General features: G+C 38.9%; 1 protein-coding gene across 1 annotated transcript in view; it reads left to right on the forward strand.

Moving 5' to 3' along the window:
- Positions 1–24,998, forward strand: part of PCSK5 (proprotein convertase subtilisin/kexin type 5) — a 209,562-nt gene that overhangs the window by 157,923 nt on the left and 26,641 nt on the right. Inside the window, 4 exon segments of the mRNA XM_017735342.1 lie at positions 9,511–9,613; positions 14,890–15,026; positions 16,932–17,129; positions 17,471–17,539. Coding sequence (XP_017590831.1) covers positions 9,511–9,613; positions 14,890–15,026; positions 16,932–17,129; positions 17,471–17,539 — 507 coding nt within the window.

Here is a 24,998-nt window from a genome sequence, read left to right on the forward strand (position 1 = left end):
CATCAGTTTAAATCTGTTCATTGATTTCATTTTATTTATACCACAAGTCAGAAAGCCATGACAAATTGAAGATGCCATTGTAGTTAGAACATGGTATTTCCCAGTTCATATTTGTCTAGGAGAATCCTTGATTTAAGTGCAAATTGGACACATGTCTAGACCTTTACTAAAAGTCTCAAAGTTTTTTAAAAACAACAGCTGTGGTCAAAAAACAAAAAAAATCACATATGCTAAAAAAAGTTTACCATGCCCCAGACCTGCAGAACATCCTTCAGAAGCCTGTTGGGTGGGGGTGTTATGTTTCCTTTTCTGCAATGGAGTTCCAGCCTTACTCCCTTTTCAGCTGCAGCTCTCCACCTCAGCCACATACCAGTATTGTAGGATCAGATGCCAGAATAAGTCAGTGGAAACCTTCTGCTTCTGACCAGCAGCTCCTGGGACGTTTGGCTTAGCCCGCACTGAATACACACACTTGTATCCGCTGGCACTCCCTGCCTCTTTCTGGGGAGGCTTTGCAAACTTCCTCTCTGTGAAGCACACTATTTTCTAGTAAAGATTTCCCTGTGAGACCATACAAAGGTCTCAATCTCTATTGCAATTGCAGCTTTCCAATGTCATGTCAAATTCCTTGCAAGTGAATTTATTCTGTGATAGCAGGCTGCTGCTTGTGCCACATTATCAGATCATGAGGGGTTTGACAGACGTGTGAGCAAACCTATAGGCAGAAGCACTAGGGCTGTCTACAGCAATTTCACCCATCACTAAACGCAAGTTACAGCTGCTGATGACCAAGTTAATCCTCTTAATAGCCGTCTGTTACATTTTAATGAATATATTTAATGAACTGAATGATTGTAAGAAGGCCTGTTATAAATTCAAGATTCCTGTAAAGACATGTAAGAGATTGCATGTGTGAGTCAAAGCTTTTAATTTGCAGTGCAAGTCGCTGAACATTAACTTGTCTATGATACATTACCATGCCTTATATTTATATTGGATATGCCATTGTCCTGTCATTGGTACAGAATGAACCAAGAAAAGTTCTGCCATTAGATGTTTGTGCAAGGTATTTTAATCAAGCATTAAAAAGTTGTACAGCATACCAAGAAAAACCCTAGTCAAGTTTTCATCAAAAGGAAACTAATATACAACGACATGCATGACCTTGATCAGAATAGGGAGTTTCAATAAGTGAAAAAAGAAGGGTTGAAAATATATTTTTGATGAGCATTTTCTTTACCAGCGGAAAAACCCATTTCTGTTTAACATAATTTTAATTACATGTATTGCTTAAGCTATTTTATAAGACTTCTATTTTTTATTGAAATAGATGATTATCTGATTATTTACTACCACCTGTCATGATACTCTGTTGGGGCTTAAAGCCTCTTCATTAGCAAGAATTAAAGGGTTGTGAGTGCCCTAAGAACAAACTAAGGCTCTGAACTTTAGTATTGCATCGAGCCAGTGAAAGGGCAACCAACATCCACATTTCAGTCACTGGTTCCACACCAGTGAGCAAAGAGGATTCGGATCTATCAAAGGCCTTGTACATACTGTGATTTCTCAGAGCACAGTAACATGAGGTCTTACTAGGAAAACTGTTCTGAAGTCCTCAGGATAAAGCCAGAGAGACTGCAATAATGTTCACCTGCTGTGCGATCGTAGCAGACATCACCACAGAGTTAATGTCTAATAGCTGAGCTGTGACAGAAATTATCCTGAAGAACTTCCTTTCTGGATTAAAAAGCAGTGTTTATGCATAAAAACAGAGACAATTTCTACTTCTAGAATGGGAGTTGTAGTCAAAGGAAAACATATTAGGGGGAGGAAGCTCTTATTATTTTTAAAAAATAATTCCAGTTAGCAACAAATGCAGACTCTGTGCTGCTCCAAAGGCTGGCCATTGTTGGTTTTTGGCAGAAAATACATGAGCAACTCATGTATTTGCTGCCAAAGATGACCAAGGAAGCTTAGAAGAATGACCCTCATACAATCATCTTCGTTTTTCTGAGTGTTTGGGGGATGGATTTGTTGAAGGTCTTCTGGGAAAACAGCAACACTTTTCAAAGCAAAAAACACTCAGCCATCAGGAAACACAGCAGAGAGCAATGAGGTGATTAAGTACCCATTTTTCCAATCAGCCTGGGAGTGAGAAGCCAGAACACTGGCAAGCAGTGAGTACTTGTTTACCAAGGAGAATTAATGGCTCTATCATGCAAATTCAACAGTAACACTGAATGTTCAATGGAGCATGACTAATGTGGTTTAATTATAATTCAGATAATACTGCATAACTTTTCCATTTACAATTGTCCTTTGCCTGCCTACTGCCCCACTCTTGATGCCTGCAGATGTTCTTTGAGAGGTGGATTGGAAGGAAAGTCTAGCACCTGATTGCCAATCCCCACAGATCAGGTTGCTGTCAGCTGCCATGCTCATGACTATGCTAGTGGACCATTCTGTAGCAATGCTACTGGATAAAAAGACAAAAATTACTCAAATATTCATTCCTGAATAAAGTAGCCCCTTTTCTTACTACAAGAGAAAGGAGGCCATACCAAAATGAAGTTGTGTAAATGTTGGTCTTGCTGTGTCTGCCTCTAGCACATCCTCTCTGAACACTTTCAAGGCTGAATGGAGGATTCAAAATGAGTTCCCACTGTCAAACAGTGTCACAAAATCTCTCTCCAGGTATATCTGAATTAGAAGAGCCGTATGATTTCCCCATCTCTACACCTTCGACATAAGTCATTGTTAAAGGGAATGTAATCTGTAATCAAAGAACAAAAAAGATTACCTTGCCGATGCAGAGGTGCTTATAGCAGAGAGCAGGAACCAGGGAAGATTTTAAGCAGGGGAAGATCACCAGTGTAAGTGTATTGAGGAGGCTGAACAGTTACAGATGGGAATAAAATTTAGACCTTTATACCACTCATTAGAAGATTTAATTTGATCTGCTCTTTACTTCCAAGGAGGTACTTGTATCTTTTTGGCAGGTTTCTTTCAGGCTTTAATATGTCTTCATCTCTGCAAATTAAACAGAAATTGCATTTGATTAACAGTACAAATCTATGTTGTTACATCTTGTTGGGACAATAGTTGGCCTGCTACAAACTGCCCAGTTATCAGCAGATCTCTGTTCATATCCTGATTAACTTGAAGGTGTCCAGTACAAACAGCCTGTGCAGGAGTCTCTTGGCTAGAGATGGATGACACCACTGAAATACTGACCCAAAGCATCCAGCTCTTCCCACTTCAGGTTTTTGTCTGTTCAAATCAGACTACAGAGATCCTGCAGTGGTCAGGAAGGGCTCCATGTATACAAAGTACACACTCCCTGCTGTATAACATAGGAGAGACACACTGTGTTACCTTGGTTGCCTCTGATGTGTGTTTTCCTCCAGCACCGAAAGATTCTATCTTTAATGTACTCCATGTGCTAGTAACACCAGCTTTACTCAAAGCATACCATGTTTGTTTTTATATTTCACAAGCAGCTACCTAGTTTTCCAAAGAGGTACTGTGAGCACTATGAGATAATTTTCAGTGGGGTTCAGGTGCCTCTGTTCCACTGCCCTTTAGAAGATTGCCAGATACTGATTTTTATGAAGAATGGGAAGCTTGAAAATGTAAAACAGGGAAAATTCCAGTTGGAAAGCTCAAGAAATGGAGACGCTGAGCATACTTTTTTCCATTGTGAGTCTAAAATTTTGAGAGTGCTGTAGTATTTCCCCCTCCTTCAAAAAGTTAGAAGGGTACAAACCAAAGCTTTATTGATACAGATCCATAGAGATTGTTCTATTTCTCTTCCCCCTTTCTCATGGAGCTGCCAAATTTCAGGCTGTAGGTGATCAGCTGAATACCTTGCCAAGCTCTGACATAGGTGCTTACAGGCAAGGGGAGAGACCACGAACCCAGCCAGCTTATGCTTCCAGGCATCCACATAATTAGTACAAATGGAGTTTTAAAGTAAAATTTTTAAACGCCTAAAGAATTAGTAGAAATGGAGATTAAAAATTATTTTTAAAATGCTAAAAAATGTCTTTCTGGGGTCTGTTTATGCCCACTAAGTACTGCTGAGGGCTCTGACTCTTCAGTGGGTTTCTAACAACAATTGTATTAATACTATGTAGAAATGTGGGGAGAAGTACACATTGTAAAGGGAGGGGAAAATTCCTTTCCGTTAGAAATAAATAAGGCAGCTTTGGCTAATGTGAATGTTTTTATTCTGCAAGGAAAAGCATAGAGGGCCTTGTAAGATAGTGGAGTCTGATAAAGGCAATTTCCTCACTCCTGACTGTCACAATTACAGCTAACCTGAGTCTCTGTGTGAATCTCACCTAATCCTGCAACAAAGGGGCCTTTCATCCTAAAATCATTATATTACACTCAGCACACAGCTATTCAGAGAAGAGATGTTCAATCCTTTTCAAGGTTCTGCTTTGCCCCTTGGCACAAGGGGGAGATTTAGTGACTTAGGAATCAATATCCTATTTTCAGCCTTCTCATTTGTCACTGCCTAGAGCACTTTTGAAGAGTTCCAATCCTGAATCCCTCTCATCACCTCAAATCATAATATCCAAAAGTTTTGTCCATGAAGAGTATCTTCTTTGTCCCTTCTGCACACCCAAACAGGGAGATAGAAATTTGGTCATTGTGTAATTAAGCAGGAGGCTGAAAACTGAAGCTAGACAAATAATTGCAAACCAGATGCACAATTTTGCACAACTGCCAAATCTGAGGGTAAAGGAAATGTCTTCATCTTGAAAATGTTACAACATGGACATTATGGCAAGATTTCTTTCGGGGACCTGTAATCTATTAAACACTGAGACCTTGGCCTAAGCAAAGGAGTAACCTTAAAAACAATCCTCAGGATGAATTTGCATGGATTTTTATATGCAAGTTAGTTTTAGTTGTCTACTTAAGCTTTATGAATAAATGTTTCTTCAGAGAACTCAAGGAGCTGATCCCATAAGCCAGACAAAATGAAATGTATCATGGCCAAACATGAGAAAAAGCAGAGGGTTCCCTAGCACTAATTTATTTCAGTTCTCACAGCTGATGGATGAGAAGCAATTCTGGGCAGTTTTTGTTTATCTGGTTTGTCAAACCTTTATAACCCGTAAGATTACATACAAAAATCCCAAGTACAAAATCCATATCCAGATTCCCATGACAGTAAACAAGCAAAATGGAGGAAATAAGGTAGTTTTTTCCATTAATTTTAAGGAAAAGCCATTGTGGTAATGTTATAGACGATAAAGAGTATTTTAAAATTAGATAAAGTGATATTTTGATCAAACAAAGTGGGGAAGTAACACATGACTTGCAGTGACTAAATCTCATGGAGTCACTACAAGAGAAAAAGATTTATGACAGCCAGCACATAAAAGTCCATATCTCCATGCATAACTGACAGGGATATTCACACCCCCATCTAACTGATCTCCTGAAATATCATTTGCTGTCAGTGAATGGCGCAGGCTTTGGAAAGCAAGCGAGAAACAGTGACAAGCTAAAGGTACACTTGATGCTGCTTGGCAACTATGAGAGTGCTCCAGACTGGGACTCAGGAGAGACAAGTTCTAGTTTGCTATTGCAAACTAATTTGATGATTTTATTGCAACTCAGGTTTCCACCTCCTTAATGGACAATAATAGTTCTTATCTCATTTTAAAATGCATCATATGAACTGATAGGAACTGAGTGTTAAGTATAGGGATTTTGTATGTAGTTAAAGGCACAACCTGAAACCTGATGTAGGCCAAATGTAGAGTTAGACATTCCTAATTATGGACACAAAATTATACATTAAAATCTTCCTATTATGAGGAATCTAGTCTGTTAACATATCATTATTCCTTCAGTATCTCCAGTTCCTTTTTTTTGAACAAGGTGACAAATGTTTTTAAACAAGGCGACAAGGTAGCAGCATTAACACAATAGTAAATGATAAAGATGAGATGATCCAAAGTAACAGATGATCATTGCCTGATTGAAAGCAAAATGAAGACACATTGCTGAGAGTATTCCTCTATTAAGTATGTTGGACAGATAAAGAATTTTAATAGAGAGGAAAAAAAAAAAAAGAAAAGGAAAGAAAAGGGTTGAGGTTTTGGCAGCCTGTATTTATCTAGCAAGATTTGTAAAGAAATACATTGCTCACAAGGAATTCTGGCAGATGGTTGAACTGCCCTGTGGAATAGTTTAAAAGTCTTCTTTTTTTAATTTCAGTGTTAACTCTTTGAATATCCACCAAAAACTATTTTGTTAACATGTCAGATCTACAGTGCTAGATGTGATTTGCAATTCAGAGGGCCCAACATTTAAGTATTTTCTGGTGCACATTCTTATAATAGTATTCATTAAAATGCTTCAGTTCAGAGCCACAGAACTGGTCTTCCTGGCACTGTTCCAAGCACAGCTGAAACAAATTACACCACTTCCAATGAAAAGCATAAGATAGAAATAACTAAAACTTTTAAAAACTGAGTACTTCTGCTATGTGTGAAGGATTTCATCAGGGATAGCTGAGGTGTATGAATTAGTAGCTCAGGTCCAGTGGATAGGTACACAGGATAAGCATACAAGTAGTGCAGGCAAATAAAGTAAAGGAGAAACACAAAAGTTTTCTAATGCATATCACAAAACAACATCAGAGAAGCAATTATGTAATAAAGTCACCCTGATTTCCCAGGAATGTAAACCCAATAGTATAAAACACTGAAGCATCAGACCCACAATGGGAATTCTTTTCAGATGATTTCAGATAATTTTCAGACTTTCATGCATTTTTTCATGATTGTATTATTGTCCAAATACATGTGTGTGTGTCTGTGTGTATATATATATATAATTTGTCCTAGTTTCAGCCAGGACAGGGTTAATTTTTTTTGCTATCTGGGAAGGGGGCATGGCCAGACTCTAATGTTATTGGATACCATCTCACATCACTTTTGAGGGGCAGGCAGTGCCTGTGGGAGAGAAAGCATGGAGGGCAAAACAGTCCATTATTGCTTTATTTTCCATGCCAATAATTTCAGCCTTTTGTTATTAACTTCATAGCTGTTCATATTTTCTTATCTCATTGCTGTTTCCAGTAAATTGTTCTTATCTCAACCCTTTATTTTCACCTTTTGTGCCTCCAATTACCAACCTCATCCCCAGAGAGGAAGGGGGGAGGGGAAAGCATGGGGAAGGGAAGCAAGCAAGTGGCATCGGTCTGGGTGAGTCTCAGTGAGGTCACAGAATTGGGGAGTACTATTCCTAAACCATGAAAAAATCATATATTAAAACCTCATAAAACAATTGAAAACACAGGATTCCATGTTACAGCTTCTGAATACATATCAGAAAGTCTCAAGAGGCTTACATTAACCAAATCTGTCAATGGCCTGAAGGCCACATTATTTTTTTCTAGAAAGTGAGAATTATAAATATTTGCTATTGTGATAGATATGCAGCAATATAAGCATGTTATCTGAGTAACATCTAGAAAAATTTAGAATCCTACTGCATTCTATGTCTAACAGCTTTTCTAATGTTTTTAGTTTTAGTCCTTTATAAAGTAATCAGACATACAAGATGCAGTGTTGCAGTTCAGAAGGGCTGCACCAGTTCCATGGAACTAGTCAGTTTACACAATTCAACATTTGGCTATATGGGCATGCAAGGGATTACATAAATGCATGGAAATAGATATGTAGATACATAGAGATGTAGATATAGATGCATACAAATCACTCTTAGTATAATGAGAACTATAAAAATGTGTGACCATGTATGCATTCAAAGACTTTTGTTTCCGTGATCTCATCAGGAGACTCTTCATTTTGCCCCAGTCTGAACTTCTTCCCAGCTAGCACTGATCCCAGAACAACCTCTAAGGAGCACTCTCTTCACAGTTTATGTGGTTCTATCACTGGCTTTGGGTCATCTTTTACTTTTTGCCTCTCTTTAGAAGACACACAAACCATTACAAAACAAAAATTACATCTCTGCCCACATTTTGGGTACCCCAGGTTTCACCCAGAGCTGGCTAGATGCTCCAGTCAGTTTGCCTTTATAACCATACTGTTCCCATCCCCTTAAGCATGTAAATACTATCCTAGCTCATATCTCATACCAGAGGTTTCAACTATTATAAAATTTGTTAATATTGTTTAATATGTAAAAAACACAACAATTAAAAACACAACAGGCAGAGACCATAATTTGCAGTATTTTAGAATTTTTTTTTCTCCTTACATCCTTTTAAATTGATACAAGTGTCTGCTTGTACAGTGCCTTTGCTCTTCAAATGTAAGGAACTCATTGCAAGGGAGAGCCAAACCCCAGTCATTCCGTATTTGTATTTTGATTCCTAAAGTTCACTATATTTGCCAGATCTGGATTTTCCAGCAGCAATGCAAGTGGAAAGAGTTGCTTGATATTGAAGTATCCATAGAAACTGCAGGTTTTATGTATTATATAGAACTTTTTGCCCAGCCTCTTCCATTACTCAAGAATGAAGGAACAGCCAATTCCTTAGATATATAGCCTCGGTTATAATACATTTTCCCAAAACAAACTGACATAAAAGACCCAATCTTGAGCCTTATAAAACTGCGTGATAAATTTACTGTCCCCACATAATGCTGCACGCAGATATTGTACTACTTACCAAATCTCTGCCCTAAGAGTTATTAGGCATGCAGCTTACCAGTTTGTACCAGTGTTTTAATTAATATCCAGTAAATAAAGAGGCAAACTTCACAGTTCAGCAGCACAGTAGTACTAGTGTATTCATGATCTGGAAATGTTTATATCTTTATCTCAGTTTTAAGGTAGAAATCCATATAATATAAATTTTTTTTTCAAGTCCAAATGTGCACTTTGACACCAAGTTTTGATTCAGCCTAAATGGAAGCCTAAGGTCTTGTAGGTAGAGAGTCTTCCATCAGCAGCTTGGGAGGGAGACAAATATGCTATAGCTAGAGATTTGGGAAGCACCAACAGGTCTCTGGCTGATGGAAGCTTGCTCAAGTCCATCTCCTCATGTGACATATCCACACCCATGGCAGCAAACCCTTCATGCTGCAGCTTGCAATCAGGCTCATGTTTAAGACATTACATAATAAATCTCAGTAGCACCAGTTTTGATGTAACTCGTGAGTCTTAAGAGTCTCATTAATTCAACTGATGCAAAATAAATTAACAAAAAGAAAAAAAATCACTCTTTGTCAAATTCTCATGGAAAAGAAAAATTAATAAACAAACAAACAAAAAATTAAATAAAGACTAGAAAGTAACAAGTCTGAGTATCCTGGTTCCCCAAGGGAGCTAGTACTTGTTTTCTTGATGCCACAGGAAAATGTGCCCATTTCAGTAATTAAAAATAGATCCCATTCCTTTTCATCATTCTATTTTCCAGCCTGGAAAGCTTGGTGCTTTTTTCTCTTCCTGTTTTTTCTTTTTTAAATTGTGAGAAGTTGATCTGAAATAAACCTTTTTATTTTCTACCAGGGGAATATCTTGATGATTCCCAAGAATGTCAGTTGTGTGAAACATCCTGTCAGAAGTGCATTGGACCTGAGTCAGACAACTGCATCAGCTGCCCACCCACAAGGTAATTTTCTCCTACCACAGTGCAGTACAAAGATCTCACATCATCATCTGGAGAAGTGGCTGTATTGTGTTTAGCACCAGCTTGCAGAGACTACAGAAGCAAAAAGTGTTTAGGGCAAAAAACCCCAGGGCACTTCAGAAAATAATTTTTATGTAAACAAGATAGCTGGCTACACAAGCAGTTAATGTTTCTCAGCATGATTCCACAGACAAAGAAAAATTCCTTTTTATATGTAAAATACACTTTCTTTCATTGTCATCCTTTCTAAATCATAACTGCTGGAATCGCAGCTGACAATTTTAACAACAAGAATCTAGGGCATCTGTAACTGTACACAGCTCTGAGGCTTGGCACAAGGCGTGAATATGTATGCTGAGGCTAATTTGGGGAGATATTCATAGCACCTAAACAACATCATTCCCTAACTGAGGTGTTTTGAGTTAGGCTGATATTTCTAACCTGCCATGAGGAGTGAACAGAACTAAAAAGAAGCTTTTCCACAGGACTTTGCAAATCAGAGGTTTGTGTTTAGGTCATCACACACCGATTTCAGAAGACTACTGGCTTAAAAGACATGTCCTACCCATAGCTGTATTCTCACACAAACAACTCTTGTTTTGTTGCACTTGATTGTGTTGTAGCCAGCTGACACTTCCACAGGTATGAAAACAGGATCAGATCCCCTAAGGCAAGAAAAAAATCCCTAAGGAATTCTGCAATTTCCCCGGAAAATATCTATTATATGACTATGAAAGATATACCAATGAAAGACATACCAGGACCAATGGAATCCAAACAAATTCATAAGTGAGGAAGCATTATTAAATTGTGTTACATCAGAAAGGGAGCAGAGGAAATCTGGACAAAATTTTGGACTGTGGAGTGGATTTCTCCCATTCACAATGGCATTTAAATTAGATTCTCTGTTCCTTCCTTGCAACCTATACTGTGAGCTTTACATAGAGATATTTACGCAGCAAAGAAGGAACCAAGCATCACTGTACTGAACCACCAAGGTGTTTGCAGTAATGAGGTCTCAGTGATGTTTTGGAAGGATGCTGCTATAACCACCTTAATAAGTACTCTAACAATTTTGAATTTTGGTATCTAAGGTTTCAAAAATCTTTCTGAGATCCTTCTGTGCATTACGAAAGCTGCTAGAAAAAGTCATGTTAAATGGGACAGTCTATAGTAAAAGAAATAATAATTAAAAAAACCTTGCCCAGAGGCTAAAGAGTTCCTTAGGATAATCCAGCATAGATGTCAATTTATTTAATAATAAAAACACTGTCATATCATTACATAAATGAAAATGCTGCTGCCTGTTTGGTTTTGTTGGTTTTGGTTTTTTTAAAAGAAAGAAATGGAAATTCTAGGGTTTTATCCAGGCAAATTGATTATCACAAAATTCCTTGTCCATCTGTTTACAGTTTGAGCCAAGGTTAGTGACAAGATCTGACCAGGTATTTCCCTTTAGGGGCAACATAGCAAAGAGCAAGAAGAATGTAATTTACCACTGTGTGAGCTGCTTGTAAGGACGGCTATCATTAGAGCTAGCACATGTAGTTGAACTCAGTAATATTTGCATGCCATAGAAGCATAGTCCAACTACCTCCAGTACCTCTGTCACATATCTTCTTTTCTTTGAGAATAAATCTGAAAAAGATCATAGCAACTGAAATTTATGAAGATGTATTGAAGATATTCTCTAATCCCATTGGCTGACTCCAAGTAAACATGAACTGTCTTAATATAATGGAAAGCCTTTTGTTGTCAAAGTATACTCCAAGTCTGTACTAACAGCCAAAATGGTGCTCAGCTTCTCTAGAAACTGAATCCCAAGTCCTCAGATAGCAAAGTGGTCAAAGCGGTTAAGTGTGGAGGATTACAGGCTATCCTTTCTTATTTTCTTAAGAGCGAAAACACTGTCAAAATGTACCCAACTTCTTTTGTATTCTTTTAGTAGTCTATGGTGCATGAATTGATGCATTTCTGTTTTTCTCCCAGGCAGATTAAAACAGTAGACATTAAGCAGCAGTGAAAAATGGACCATAAATGTTCATTACATAAAAGGATTTTTTTAGCAAATATTTAATTATCCAACAAAAGGAGAACATTCAGCAGCCAAACTCCTACGTACTCATAGATAGATAAATGTCCTTGCACCAATCAGGACAGAGTTAATTTTTGCAGTAATCAGGAGAGAATGGCTAGGATCTGAAGGTTATTCTGTACTACCTCATATTATTTCCAGGCGTGGGGGAAGGGGTCCCTTTACAGCCACAGAGTGTGGCATGGTCAGGTATTGATGGGGGTTCTGTGGTATAGAGGTGAGTACTGGCATGTGAATCGTTCTACTGCTGTACACTTTGATATTGATATTCTCGCTGTTAGTCTTCATTTTCCTTTTTCATTGCTGTTTCCAGTAAATTGTTCTTATTTCAACTCATGTTCCTTACCTTTTGTGCCTCCAATTCTCCTCTCCACCCCACCTCACAGGACGGGAATGGGAGAGTGAGTAAGAAGCGTGTGGTTTGGAGTATTTTGGTGGGAGACTAAATTGGGGAATTCCATTGCTAAACCACAACAGCCTTATTTGGCACCCAGTGTGGGGCATGAAGGGTTGAGATAACAGCAGATCTGAGTAGAGCAGGATGGAAACATATTTATCTAAGCATTTGTGCAATTTGTGGATGTGGTACCTGACCCTGTATGTGCCTCCATATATGCTCCTCACAATGTTCTGTTTCAGAGCAGGCAGGAGGATCAGGGTTGCTCTCTTGCTGTACTGTGTGATGAAGCTTATGGCATAATAACATCGAGGGAAGTGAGGGTTATCTGGGATGTGTATCCAGTGTTGTTCCTCTACCTTTATCTGAGGCACAACTTTTGTGAATCCACTAATAATCGCACTCATGTGTGGAGAATATGTGGGAGAACAGGAACGGATGATTTTCCCCAGCTTTTCACCCCCTTTTTCTCCTTCAGACCTGTTAAAACAGCTTGTGGCAATTTTTTACTTCATTTGGACATTAAGGAATGCGTGTTCCTATTCCTGTGTCTGGTATGTCTCCTTGGTGTGGTCTTCACCATGTTTAGGGTCAAGAAAGAGATTTCTAGGAAGTTTCTTCAGAGATCTGCCACAAGTGTGGGTAGATTTGAGTGGCATGGAATATGGGAAAAAATTGCCCTGTTTTGGGGAAAATTCTCTGCTCCAATGGTTTGGAAGTTCACCCCAAATGACTACAGGACCCTTATAAAGTGACAGAATATTTTCAAGGAAATTGCTGTGGTTACTCCATAGACCAGCAACTTACTGCAGGGTGCTGGGCCCTCGCTAGTCTTTACTGGACACAGGTCAAGACTATGCAGCGCCCTCAGGGAAAGGAGGGGGAAATCAGACCAACAGGCACCATGGGCACTCAAACTGCAGCTGAAACAGAGGAACATATGCAGCTGCCCCTGTACTATACAGAAGTAGAAATCCAAGACCAAATCAGTTTGCTTCATGATGAATGAAGAGGAAGCAGGGCCCTGTGGGAAGATTGTCCAAGGCTTTGGACAGATTTGAAAGACTCGAGGAAGTTAGAGAGTCCCATGTCCCATCAGTACAGACCAGAGTCTCTGCTACTGGGAGCAAGCACCCCACTGAGTGGAAGAGACAGTACACACCAGGAGATAGCCTGTTTTTTCCTGTGTAACTACAGAGAATACATGAAGAAGTGGGATGAAAAACCCACCTCTGCCCTGGCAACATGGGTACATGAGTTGAGAGGAAGAACAACCGTCATAGGAAATTCGTCAAGGATAAATGCCGCTCCAGTTTCCACTCGACAAGTACTCAGACAGAACAGGAAGGCTGATGTTACTTCCAATCCTCTTGAAGTTCTTCAGTTCATATTTATAAGGAGTGAGCAACGAGTACCATGACCAGGTCTAGAGGGGCCCTGCCTCCAGCCAGGTGGAGGAAAGAGACAATCAAATCTATTGAACTGTGTGCATCCCATGGCCTGGCATATGAGACCCAAAAGAGTGTAAGGTTTTAGTTGACACTAGAGCACAAATGTACCCTGATGCCATCAAGATATGTAGGGGCAGAATCCGTCTCTATTTCTGGGGTGACGGGGATCCCAACAGCTGACTGTACTGGAAGCTGAAATAACCATGACTGGGAATGAATGGCAAAAACACCCCATTTTGACTGGCACAGAGGCCCCATGAATCCTTGGAGCAGATTACCTCAGGAAAGCGTATTTCAAGGACCCAAAAAGTCATTGCTGGGCTTTTGGGAGAGCTGCTATGGAGACAGAGGAAGTTAAAGAGCTGCATACCTTGCCTGGTTTCTCATATTTATAGGTAGATATATGTCCTGATTCCAGCCAGGATAGAGTTAATTTCTGCAGTCGTCAGAAGGGGCATGGCTAGGACTGGGAGGTTTTTCTATACTACCACACTGTGAGCTCCAGGGGAGGGGAAGGGGTCCCTTTCCAGGTTGCGTGGCATGGCGCAGTTAGGCATTGCCAGGGGTTCTGTGTTCATAGCTGTGACCACTGGCATGAGAATTGTTCAGCTGTTGAATGCTTGTATGTGTGTAGTTGATACTGTTGCTGTTTATGTTCATTTTCTTATTTCTTTGCTGCTTCCAATAAATTGTTCTTATCTCAGCCTGTGATCTTTACCTTTTGTACATCCAATTCTCCTCTCCATCCCCAGCAGAGGAGTGGGAGGGAAGGCAGGCAATTGAGCATGGTTTGGAGTGTTTCAGTGGGAAAATTAAATCGGTAAATATCATTCCTAAGCCACGACAATATGTAAGTCTAAAAATATGGCTCCTAAAGGCCAATATTCAGATAGATACTTGACTTCATGTACAAGGTCATATTACTGAAGCCATAGTACTTTTCAAAGGCAGTCTTAAAAGTAAAACAGATGGGTTATTCCTTCACAGAGAAAGACCAAGTATTGCTTTCCTTTTAGCAGACACATGGGACCACTGCAGGGATTGTGATATAAGGACATCTAGGCAAAGGACCAAAAAGTCATTTTTCTCAGAAAAATGTTTCAGAGAAAAATTATCTTTGTAGTCTTAGATTCAGGTTCAAAACACTGTTCATATAGTAAATGCTATGAATAAGATAAAGAAAATGAAGTATTAAAGTTCAAAACCTCATAAATAGAGTGAGAGAAGAATTTATTGAGTTTCTTTTTAGTTTTCTTTAGATTTAAAGGACAAGTAGTAGCTAAATTTGTAGTTATGCCTCTGTCTTCTTTAAAAGAGTCTTTGATGATGGCTGCTGCGTTATGCAATGCCCCAGAGGAAAGTTTGAATTTAAACAGCAATGTCACTTGTGCCATCATACCTGCCTGGACTGCAGTGGAAGTGAACCTAACAAATGCACCGCTTGTGGAACAGGTAAGTGAGATTTTCTTTTGCCAGCTTTTTCCCCTCCCTTGGCCTCCAAATTCCCTTTTCTCCCTCTCAGGGCCAGTTGTTAGATGCAATAAAATGAGTAGTGCTTTTACTACCAATCTGCATCATAATCTTCTTGTGACTCTGAAGGGAATTGGAACTAATTTTTTTTTTTTTTAAAGTACAAGAAAACACAACTCTGCATTGTCCTTGCAATTTAATGCATTTCCCTTGGTGTTTTTTCAATAGGAGCAATGTTAGCAGAACCAGAAACAAGAAAAAAAAAGGACAGAAAACCTGCATAGCCTGCATCTGGAAAAGAAAGCTTCATACATGTTTTCCCCACCCACTGCACAGGATGTGCTATACTGAAATGGAGCCAGTTTGCTCAAGCAGGCAGGGAGCCAGGCTGCTTTCCTAAGCATGTCTCTGGGAAAGTCTAAGAAACAAGCATGGTGGGTTCCACTGGAGATTGCCATGTCCCTAGAGCTGAACAAACAGGGTTTGCAAGGAGAAGCTTATTACCAACACATATATTTATGTATCTTGGGTTGAGAGGAAGGCTAATGTAGTTAATTTTGTGGAAATTCCAAAAAGCCACTCTTCTCCTTTTGAAATTCTGGTTTAAAAATTGTTTCCTATTGTCTCTCTAACATCTAATGAGCAAAGAACCCAAGGCTGTTACCTACAAGTATGTGCAACTAATCTGAACTGTCCTTGGAAATGAGTATTTAATATCTAACTTATAATAAAGAGTAATTTTTTATGAGCTGTGTTCTGAGGATTCACAATGGATTTGTAGCCTTTTCATTTCAGCTGCTACTTCCATTTCAGTCCTAATCAACACTGGCCCAGACTTCATTTAGTAATAAGTGTCTAGACTACAAGCAAACACTAGTATGGCTGCATTAATTAGTCGTACTGAGGATGAGATTGACTTTCTCGCTTTGGGAAATGTGACTCAGTAGATGAAGTTTTCAAATGGTACTTCAGGTCTAATGTGAGAGCAAGTTTGTATAATTTTCCCCCAAAATCTCTCCCTTAAGGTGGACAGCAAGATAAATTTCTGTATTTCTGTGAATCAAGAAATTAAGACACTGATGAGACTCACATCCTTAGGGGGCAGGAAAATTAAAGAATTGTGCATGAAAAGTAAAATAAATAAAACTCAACTTATGCTATGGTGCAGCATTGTTGCCTTTTAAAGCTGCTTTCTCTGCATTTTCAAAAATAAATTATGGTAAGCAAATTCTTGCTCTACAGTTAAGGCAATGAAATACACTTAGCACAGTGATGTGTAATTTATACTGTAGGGTGACTGATTAGAAAACTCCCCATGTTGGAGGACATGGCACAGGAAGCTATAGGTCACAGGCCTCATTCAGAAGGATTTGGAGCAGGGGACCTCCCAGTTCTCAAGCACTAGAGAATGCTTGTGTTTTGATAGCTAATAGCTGCACGTCTGCTATTCTAATTCAAGTCTAGACGATTCCACTAAGATGAGGATTACAGTTTAATCTTCTAGGGACACAGAGTGATCCTTTCCAAAGGTGAAGTGGGACACTTTGCTTTTCTAATAATAATTGTACATTTGTGTGTACTATACATTACAAATACTTGTTTGTCCTCTGCAAGGAAACTCAGTGATGGAAAAATCTTGATCCTTTTTTTATCAGATTGGTGGATGTAAAGAGTAATTGTTTGCTAGCATGATATCTTTACGTGCCATAAACCTCTAGGAACATGAAAAGTTTGAGGTCCTGAAACATTTATATATCTCATCTGGTGTAAAACTGTAAAATCTAGCAGTCAGTGCCTAAGTGCAGCACTGGAACTTCATAAAGCTCCTTCTCATATCCCAAACACCCTCTGTGGCCGACAATTTTTTCCCATTTGTTTGCCACACAGACCGAAGAGGGGTGGAACGTTTCCTGTATCATGGGGAGTGCAGAGACAACTGTCCTCCAGGGCACTACCACTTGAAGCATACGTGTTTGCCTTGCCCTGGCCACTGTGACATGTGCCTGAACTCCAGCCACTGTAAAAGATGTTTCAGAGGCTACTACCTTACTCAAAAAGTGTGTCAGAAGCACAATTGTAGAGAAGGTAAGCATCCTTTAGTAGGAGATAACAAATATTCTATTCAATTTGTTACAGGAATCTGCTTAAGCATACTAAAAAATATTTTGAAATACACAGTCACACCTGACCATGAGGTCCTTAAGCTCCAGCTCTGATCCTCTTCTAATATCATGTTATTGTAAAGTAGGAGTATTTTCCTCAAATTGAGTGGGTTATGCAAGAGCAAATGAGAAAACTAATTTCCGTGAGTCTTTCTCCTTTTTTGATTTGAATCAAGTTGATATCCAGGGGCCTTGCTGAGTGCTTCCAAATGTTGCCCTCGTATTATCTAGAGTTAACCCAAACTGATGATTTGCAAAACACAGGTGAAGTGGAAGATCCTGACTCTGAAGACTGCGTACCATGTTCAGATGGATGCCAGAACTGCAAACAGGGTAAATATTCCCCTTATCAATCTTACTGTTATTCTTAAGGCAGGGAAAATCTAGTCCCCTCACTCTTGTCATTATCTTAAGTGCATGCTACTGAGCAATTAGTCAGTGGTGCAGGTGGCTTCTCACCAATTATCCCATACTATATGAAATAAATTTCTAAAATTTATATTCAGCATAAATAAGAATAATTTTTTATTAATTTAGCTATTAACATTTGAAACACTTTTATTTTTTTCTGCTTGAAAGCCACACTCAGGCTGAAAGATTTACTGACTTTCTGAAGCTATTATCAGACACAGAATTTTACTATAGATGTTCAAATTTTCTAGGCCTCAAAACAGACCACTGCCCTGTGCTTTTTCTTCAGGATACAGACATAAGCACAATCTTTAAATTTCATTCAAGATCAAGTTATTGCAATAACAATACTACTGCCCTAAAAGAATTCCTTGTATGTGTTCAAGGTGTTCAAGGTTCAAGGTCCTTGGTGTGGGTTAATCCGTCCACCCATGTGCAGTTGGCATACAGTAGACAGTCCTGTAAAACAGACAAAAAGGAAATATGTTCCACTGAAAATGCAACCAGCAGTGTTAATTAAAAAAAGGGGTCTGAAATTCAGGCGGAATCTCAACTTCCGTGTCACAAACCGCTTCCCATGTGGCTGTTGCAGCTTCCCTACAGTTTCAGGGGGTTCTCCTCCAACCAGAATATCCGGAGAAAGTCAGACTGTTGGTAAGATGTCAGTAAGTGCAATCATGGGTGAATGCTTACTGTCCCACAGGGGTCTGCTAAAGGGGTGTGGCACTCTCTTCCAGGAAAGCACATATTCTGCTTTGTCATGTCCCAGAAGTGAAAACCTTGGATGTAAAGATATGCCCTTTCCATAAAAAATTTATCTCTCACATTCAGGGCTGCCATCCATGGTTGGGACACTTTCTGAATTTGAGTTTCCAGTTCTGCAAAATTTAGAACAGCACAGTATTGACATGCCATTGTCTGCAACAAACTCTAAACCACAACTGTCTGTCCAGCTCTTTTTCTGGCTACACTAACTGGCATACCTAATTTACTGTAAGGATTTTCATCACGTAACTCCTTCTTTCTGCCAGTTGTCCAATCTAATATGTGGTACCATAAAAACCATGATGCTGGTGACCAGGCATTCTGTGTGCATTCAGTCAAGCTTTCCTCTGTGCCTACAACTGCCCCTGTCAATATTGTTGAATAAAGAGATGGTTTTAACATGAATGCAACTACACTGTGGTCTTCTTTTGTATGGTGTGTTATCCAGATTCATGGCAGCTGTCTGTTTGGCTGAGGGGAGAAGAGAAGTTAAGGGAGAGTATACATTTCAATACCTGTCTTTATTGATGCTATCACATGTTACCTCCCTGTGCTAATATTTTCTGTGCTTTTTATGATGCTTGAGACTTCAAATAATGTCTTTTTCTTCTGAAACTATTTAGTGGCAATCTGTGTTTTGAATTAAGGAGAAATGTACTATGTATGAATAGCAACTTTCCTTAAAAATAGTAATTTCAAGTAACTCAGAGGAATATTTTCCTCATTTATAAACTTAATAAGCCTGTATAAGGAGACTGGAAGGTTGTTAATGGTCAGCTGGAATACAGAAAAAGTGGCTATACTCATCTACCTTTTTCCTGGGAGGATCACTGATCTCCTAAATATTAATCATCCATAACATTCACTACATAGTTACAAGTCCTTGCACTCAAAGTTCTGATTTAAAAGAGGATTTTAAGAGCTTCAAGGGTCTACAGAATGGATGTAGGTAAAACAAAGGCTGAATTAGTTTTCACTGCTGTGTAAAGTTTGAAGTATTAAGATGCCAGAGTTTATTAACAGACATGATATCAAGGAAAGCCTTTCGTGGTCACAATGCATATGTTATTGAGAATCAGAGATTGGTTTTTTGTTAGTTCTATTTGGAACAGAAGAACAGTAGTGGCCTAAAAGCACAGTCCCAAGCAGATTTTGCAAACTATAATGTGTTCTTCAAATAAAGCAGAACCTGTAAGCTTCACATTTAAAATAAGTCAGGTAGCTATGGTAGATGCTTGTATCTATCTGTATAATATGGTAGATATTTGCTTATATTTTTACTCTTAATATTCAATGAGTTTTCAGGCATATCAACAACAATTAATAGATAAGTTGAGTACAGTAATGGCTTTCTCATGTCTAATGAGAAAGATGACGTATTGAGAAACTTTTGTAAAAAAACCCTAAAAACCAAAAACTTAACTGCCGGTCTCTTGCAAGAAGTTCATTATTTTGCAAGGTCTAGACAAATTACACTGCCATAAAAATAACTTCAAACACTAAAATTTCAAGGTGAGAAAATAAGGAATGTGCTACATTTAGTTTCACATCGTCATAGTCTTTCTACAGGGTCCCTTTTTAAATTAAGTGAATGCTCGAGGATTTTGCAGTCTCTTTGTCCTATTTTCCCTTTGAGACAATTGAATAATTTAATCTAAGAACTGCAGAGCAGGTGTAGGAAAAGTCCAACACTATGAGCATTTCAGGTAGAAGTGTGGTGGGAAAAAAAAGGAATGTAGTGATCATAGCAATTGGAAATGCAAATACATTTTGTGCATATTTATGAATCTACAGCTGACTCAAGACCATTCTCTCACAGAAAATCATTCAGCACCTGCTCCTTCTGAAGCGCTTTAAGATCCTTCAGTATAAACTCTAAGAAATAAAAATAATTAACTTCTTCAGTTTATACTGAGCACAGGGTCACTTATAGAAGCTTTATTTATTTAAAATGGATGATATCACATTCTAAACCAGGAGCAGCAAAATTCAAGTGATTCTCTTACTGTCCACAAATAATAAAGATTATGATATTTTTCTCTTTTCTTGCAGACAGAAGTCTAGTTTTCAGGAGGGATATATAATCATATTAGGATAACTGAACTGCCTGTTGTCCTACTAGCCTGAAAGAGTTTTGCTCAAAAAGTCTTTTTCACAAGGCACTAAATAATAGATTAAACCACCACCTGCAGTCTCAGGCAATGTTGTACTGCTTTGTGCAGATAGGAAAATTAATAAGATTTGCTTCCTTCTGGCATTATGCCACGTGCCAACAGAATAGAGCAAGTCTGCTTGGGCAGTCTCTCTTCTTGATCAGTAATGACAATACATCCAGATTAACACAGAGGTATCATACTTTTATAACGGTTTGATACGTTATATTCCATATCAGGCATTTAAGAGAAGAAAGTAAAACCCACCCAATAAGTAGCACTGCAGGTTATTCTTCACCAGGTGTGAGGATTCTAAAGTACATTGACAATGTTTATTTGTAAGATCTTCTGTAATCCTCAAGGAATGTAGTCAAATCTGTCTGGTTTCCTTCAAGTTTGGAGTGGATTTTGTTTTAGCGCACCAATGTGGCTATATTTCTTTGCTGTATCAACACTAAGAGTAAAGATAGGAACTCTGAGAGAGAGACTTAATCAATGACAGGCAAGTCTATGTAGTTAAAATATAAAAGGTACTTTTTTTTAAATTCAGGTAATTATTTTCTTTCTCTTTCACTTCATTAATTCAGAGGCCACTTGTATTCTAAGGATGTAACGAATCTTTAATGCTCACATATACCATTCTACCTGCAGACACTGACAAGTCCTGGGATATATTAATAGGAACACTGCCTTAGAAAGCATAATCCCAGAAAGATCTATATCTTTGTGCACACAGTGTCCAAACAACAGCTATGCACATTAGGGTTCACCTCCCCACTTTCTCCTGCCCACATACTCTGGGCTGTTTTTTACTCTGCTTGATGCCACACGAACCCAATTGGCATCCTTGTGCACAACTTCTCATGAGATCTGAAAGGCAGACTCCTGCACAGGCACAAGCCAAGTCTTAAGGGTGACTTCAGTACCTACGTTTAGTTCTAAATTCTTAAAAACATCAAATATATCCCTACTTCTGTGCAAGCAAACACAAGCACAGTATTGGACAGACAAAGTATCTAAGAAAATGTGCTGGATACTACACAGGTCCACAGTGCCAAAATTGTCTTTATGATACTTCATACCTTTGGTTCCTTAGCTCTTATAACCCAATTTTGGACATGCTGAGTTTACTTTTTAAAGCCGCAATGAACGATGGCTCCCTCTGATGCAGAAAGATGGGAACTGCAGGTCTTCGTTACCTTGACCATCGGCTTTTGATTAAATTTTAATGTCTTTTTTTCTGGTGGGTGCCAGTAAACATCATGAAGTCTACAAAATTAAATCCACTTTCCTCAACAAAAGCAGCTTTGGAAGAGAAATTTTTGCTGAAAAAATACTAAGGAAGAGGATTTTCTTTATGCCATTGCAGCATTTACCTTCCACCTCTCAATATAAGTTCACTTACATATTTAGATAACTGCAGAATAGCATTCATATTTTCTCCAGACTTCTAAAACCATAATGAATTTCAGACACCTTCTTCAAAGTCAAACCTTCCTTTTTAGAAAGCCCGTGGCTAGGAGCCAACACTCAGAACAAGAGAAAAAAATAAGGTAAAACTGTAGATTCTGAGTCACTTAAAGTAATTATTCCAAGAGAATTTCAGAGATTTGCAAGAACATAAAAATCTTGGTTCCTATTTCTTATGTTTAAAATACAACACGTGGGCTAAAGTGTTTTCTGAAATAACTTCAGCTCCGTCTGTAATAATACCATTTACATATGCCCTTTTGCACTTGCATAATGAACAGACACAAAATTTGGGTACCTTTGAAGGTGATAAGTGACAAACTTCTCTGATATGCTGTATCTACTGACTCGCATACATACACTTCACAGGCAGAATTTGCCACACCATTAACAAATAATGCTAAATAAATACGAGCACCTGGTTCATTGAGGAGGTAAATATTTGCAGCACATGGAGCTGATGTCGACCACTGATAAACTCATTGGAATCAACAGAGGACAGGTCATCCTCTCAGAAGTGATTGTGCAAATCAGGCATTCTCTCAGTTTGTGGTGGCAATCTTCCTGCCAGTGTGCTCAAGGAGCCACACTTTCCTGACCCAGTTCTTAATTACTTGTGGGTTCTCTTCCACTCACCTCACCCAACCTGAGAAGGAAAAATATCTTATGATATGAATAGTTCTAACGGGTTCCTATAGAATACCTCATCTCCATGCTGCAAAATACAATATATGATCCACCCAGATTTCTACAGTGAGCACCATGACATGGTTTTACAACAGTTGCACTCGGACTACTTTCAAAGGCTAACACTGGGAATGAAGTACTCCTCAGTAGGGTGCAGAGAGAAGAATGTTCAGTAAAGTTATAAGACTTTTCTCTTTCAAAGATGCCTTACAGAAGAAATTAATACTGAGAAAACCCAAGGAGCTGTGTCCCTGAGAATAAAAGCCCACCAAAAAGCATTTAGACCCAAGTGTGTCTCTTTGATTGAGCGGGGGAAAACCTGTGCCACTCTCAAAGGTCATCCAGAACCTAACTATTTAATTTGGTCAGGGTTATAAGTTCTAAGTACAAACATAAAACTAGAAAAGCAGAAAGTGAGAATAAATAGTACACAAATGATCAACAAAATCCATTATAGAGTGGAATGGAGGAACATAGAGTTTATAAGGCTGCAGGAGTGAGAACAAAAGTATTTGGAGAAGATTTAAGGAAGTGTGAGACAGCTGAAAGAGCAGCACTGTGAACAGACTCAGGCTTACAGATTTATCATTACACGATAAATGAGTGAAAACTGATCTGGCTCCCACAGCAACTTACGAAAGAGAAAGGAAAACTTCATTTCTTCAAACCATCCCTGATGATGAATAGACTTTTGCTTTCAAGACAAAATTATGACAAGGACAGTTTTTTATCTCAGAGTAAATCTTCTGCAAGAGGTTAGTCTTGCAGAAGGGGTTTTAGATTTGCAGATAATAAGATTTGTTTCTACAAGCTACTGTGGTATGCAACCTGTGCAAAAAAAAAAAAAAAAAAAAAAAAAGCCCTGAAAGTTTTGGAACTGTTCTCTGATTTTCAGTCCTGACATTTCAGTGTAGGCAGAACATCACATTAGAGTATATTGTCTTTCCTACGGTGTAGGTAAAAGAGAATTTCCTTGCACATTGAAGATACAAGGTGCATGTATTGAAAAAACTTTCTTTCTTTGATTTTTTTTTTTTCTGAGAAAGAAAAAACTACTTCCTCTCTGAAATCCAGGCTGGGGGAAAATCTCTGGAAAAGCTTAAGATGTGAGATTGAACCATGAGTTCTGCAAGTACAGAAATTACAGATTTTAGTTTAAAGTTCTCCACAGAAATACATGCACAGAAGAAAACTACTGGCTCAGACCAGAAGTTCACCTAGCTCAGAAGCCACTGAGCAAACATACTTTTAAAATTAAATATACAAACAAAGCATGTATTTCTACTCCAATGATCTGCAGTTCAGAAGCTTCATGAATCAAAACAGTCAAGAAATGTTAACTGCTGAGTCACTCTGCTGGAATTACTGAAGAAAATATACATTAGAACAAATATAATCTAAACCATCTGCAGACCAGATCCTCTTTTCAGGGAAGTTTGCTGCCTCCTTGGGGCCCAGATCAGGGACCTCACCAAAAGCATGAAGAGGTTAATAGAGCCTTCGAAATACTGCCTACTCCTGCTTTCACATGAGTACCAGTGGTATTTCAACAAAAAGAGCAAGGTTAATGAAAAGAGATTTCAAGACACTAGAAAGACTGAGTGCCAGATCCTGTGCTTTGGGCACAATAACCCCATGTAGTTGAGAGAGCTGGAACTGGAGAAGAGGATTCTCAGGGGGAACTCTCTACAACTGCGTGAAAGGGAGTTGTAGCCAGGTGCAGGTTGACCTTTTCTCCCAGCCAGCTAGCAAAAGGATGAGAAGCCATAGTTTTTGTCTGCACATGGGGAAGTTTAGGTTGGCCATTAGGAAGAATGTCTTCACAGAAGGAGTGGTTAGACCTGATGGACTTTCCAGGGAGGAGGTAGAGTCTCTGTCCCCAGAAGTGTTTATGGAAAGACTGGACATGGCACCCAGTGCCATGGACTAATTGACAGGATGTTTGGTCAACAGTTGGACTCACTGATCTCAGAGGTCTTTTCCAAACTAATTGATTCCATGATTCTGTGATTCAGGAGAGAAGGTAGTGTTTTCTTCAATTCTCCCAGAAATGAAGAGCATGGTCTCTCACAGTATTCTTCCAGACAAAACACCCAGCATGCAGCTGGATAAACAACATCATGGGATGGGTGAACAGCTGGCTCAGGGATGAGGCACAAAGAGTGATTGTGAACGGGATGACATCAGACCAGTCACCAGTGGGGTTCCAGAGGGCTCCATCTTAGGTCCTGTGCTCTTCAACGTCTTTATAAATGCCCTGGATGTAGGGCTGGAAGTTCATAGATGGTACAAAACTGGGAGGAGCT

This window comes from Corvus brachyrhynchos, unplaced genomic scaffold, assembly GCF_000691975.1.
Source record: "Corvus brachyrhynchos isolate BGI_N302 unplaced genomic scaffold, ASM69197v1 scaffold22, whole genome shotgun sequence".
Taxonomy (NCBI): Eukaryota; Metazoa; Chordata; class Aves; order Passeriformes; family Corvidae; genus Corvus; species Corvus brachyrhynchos.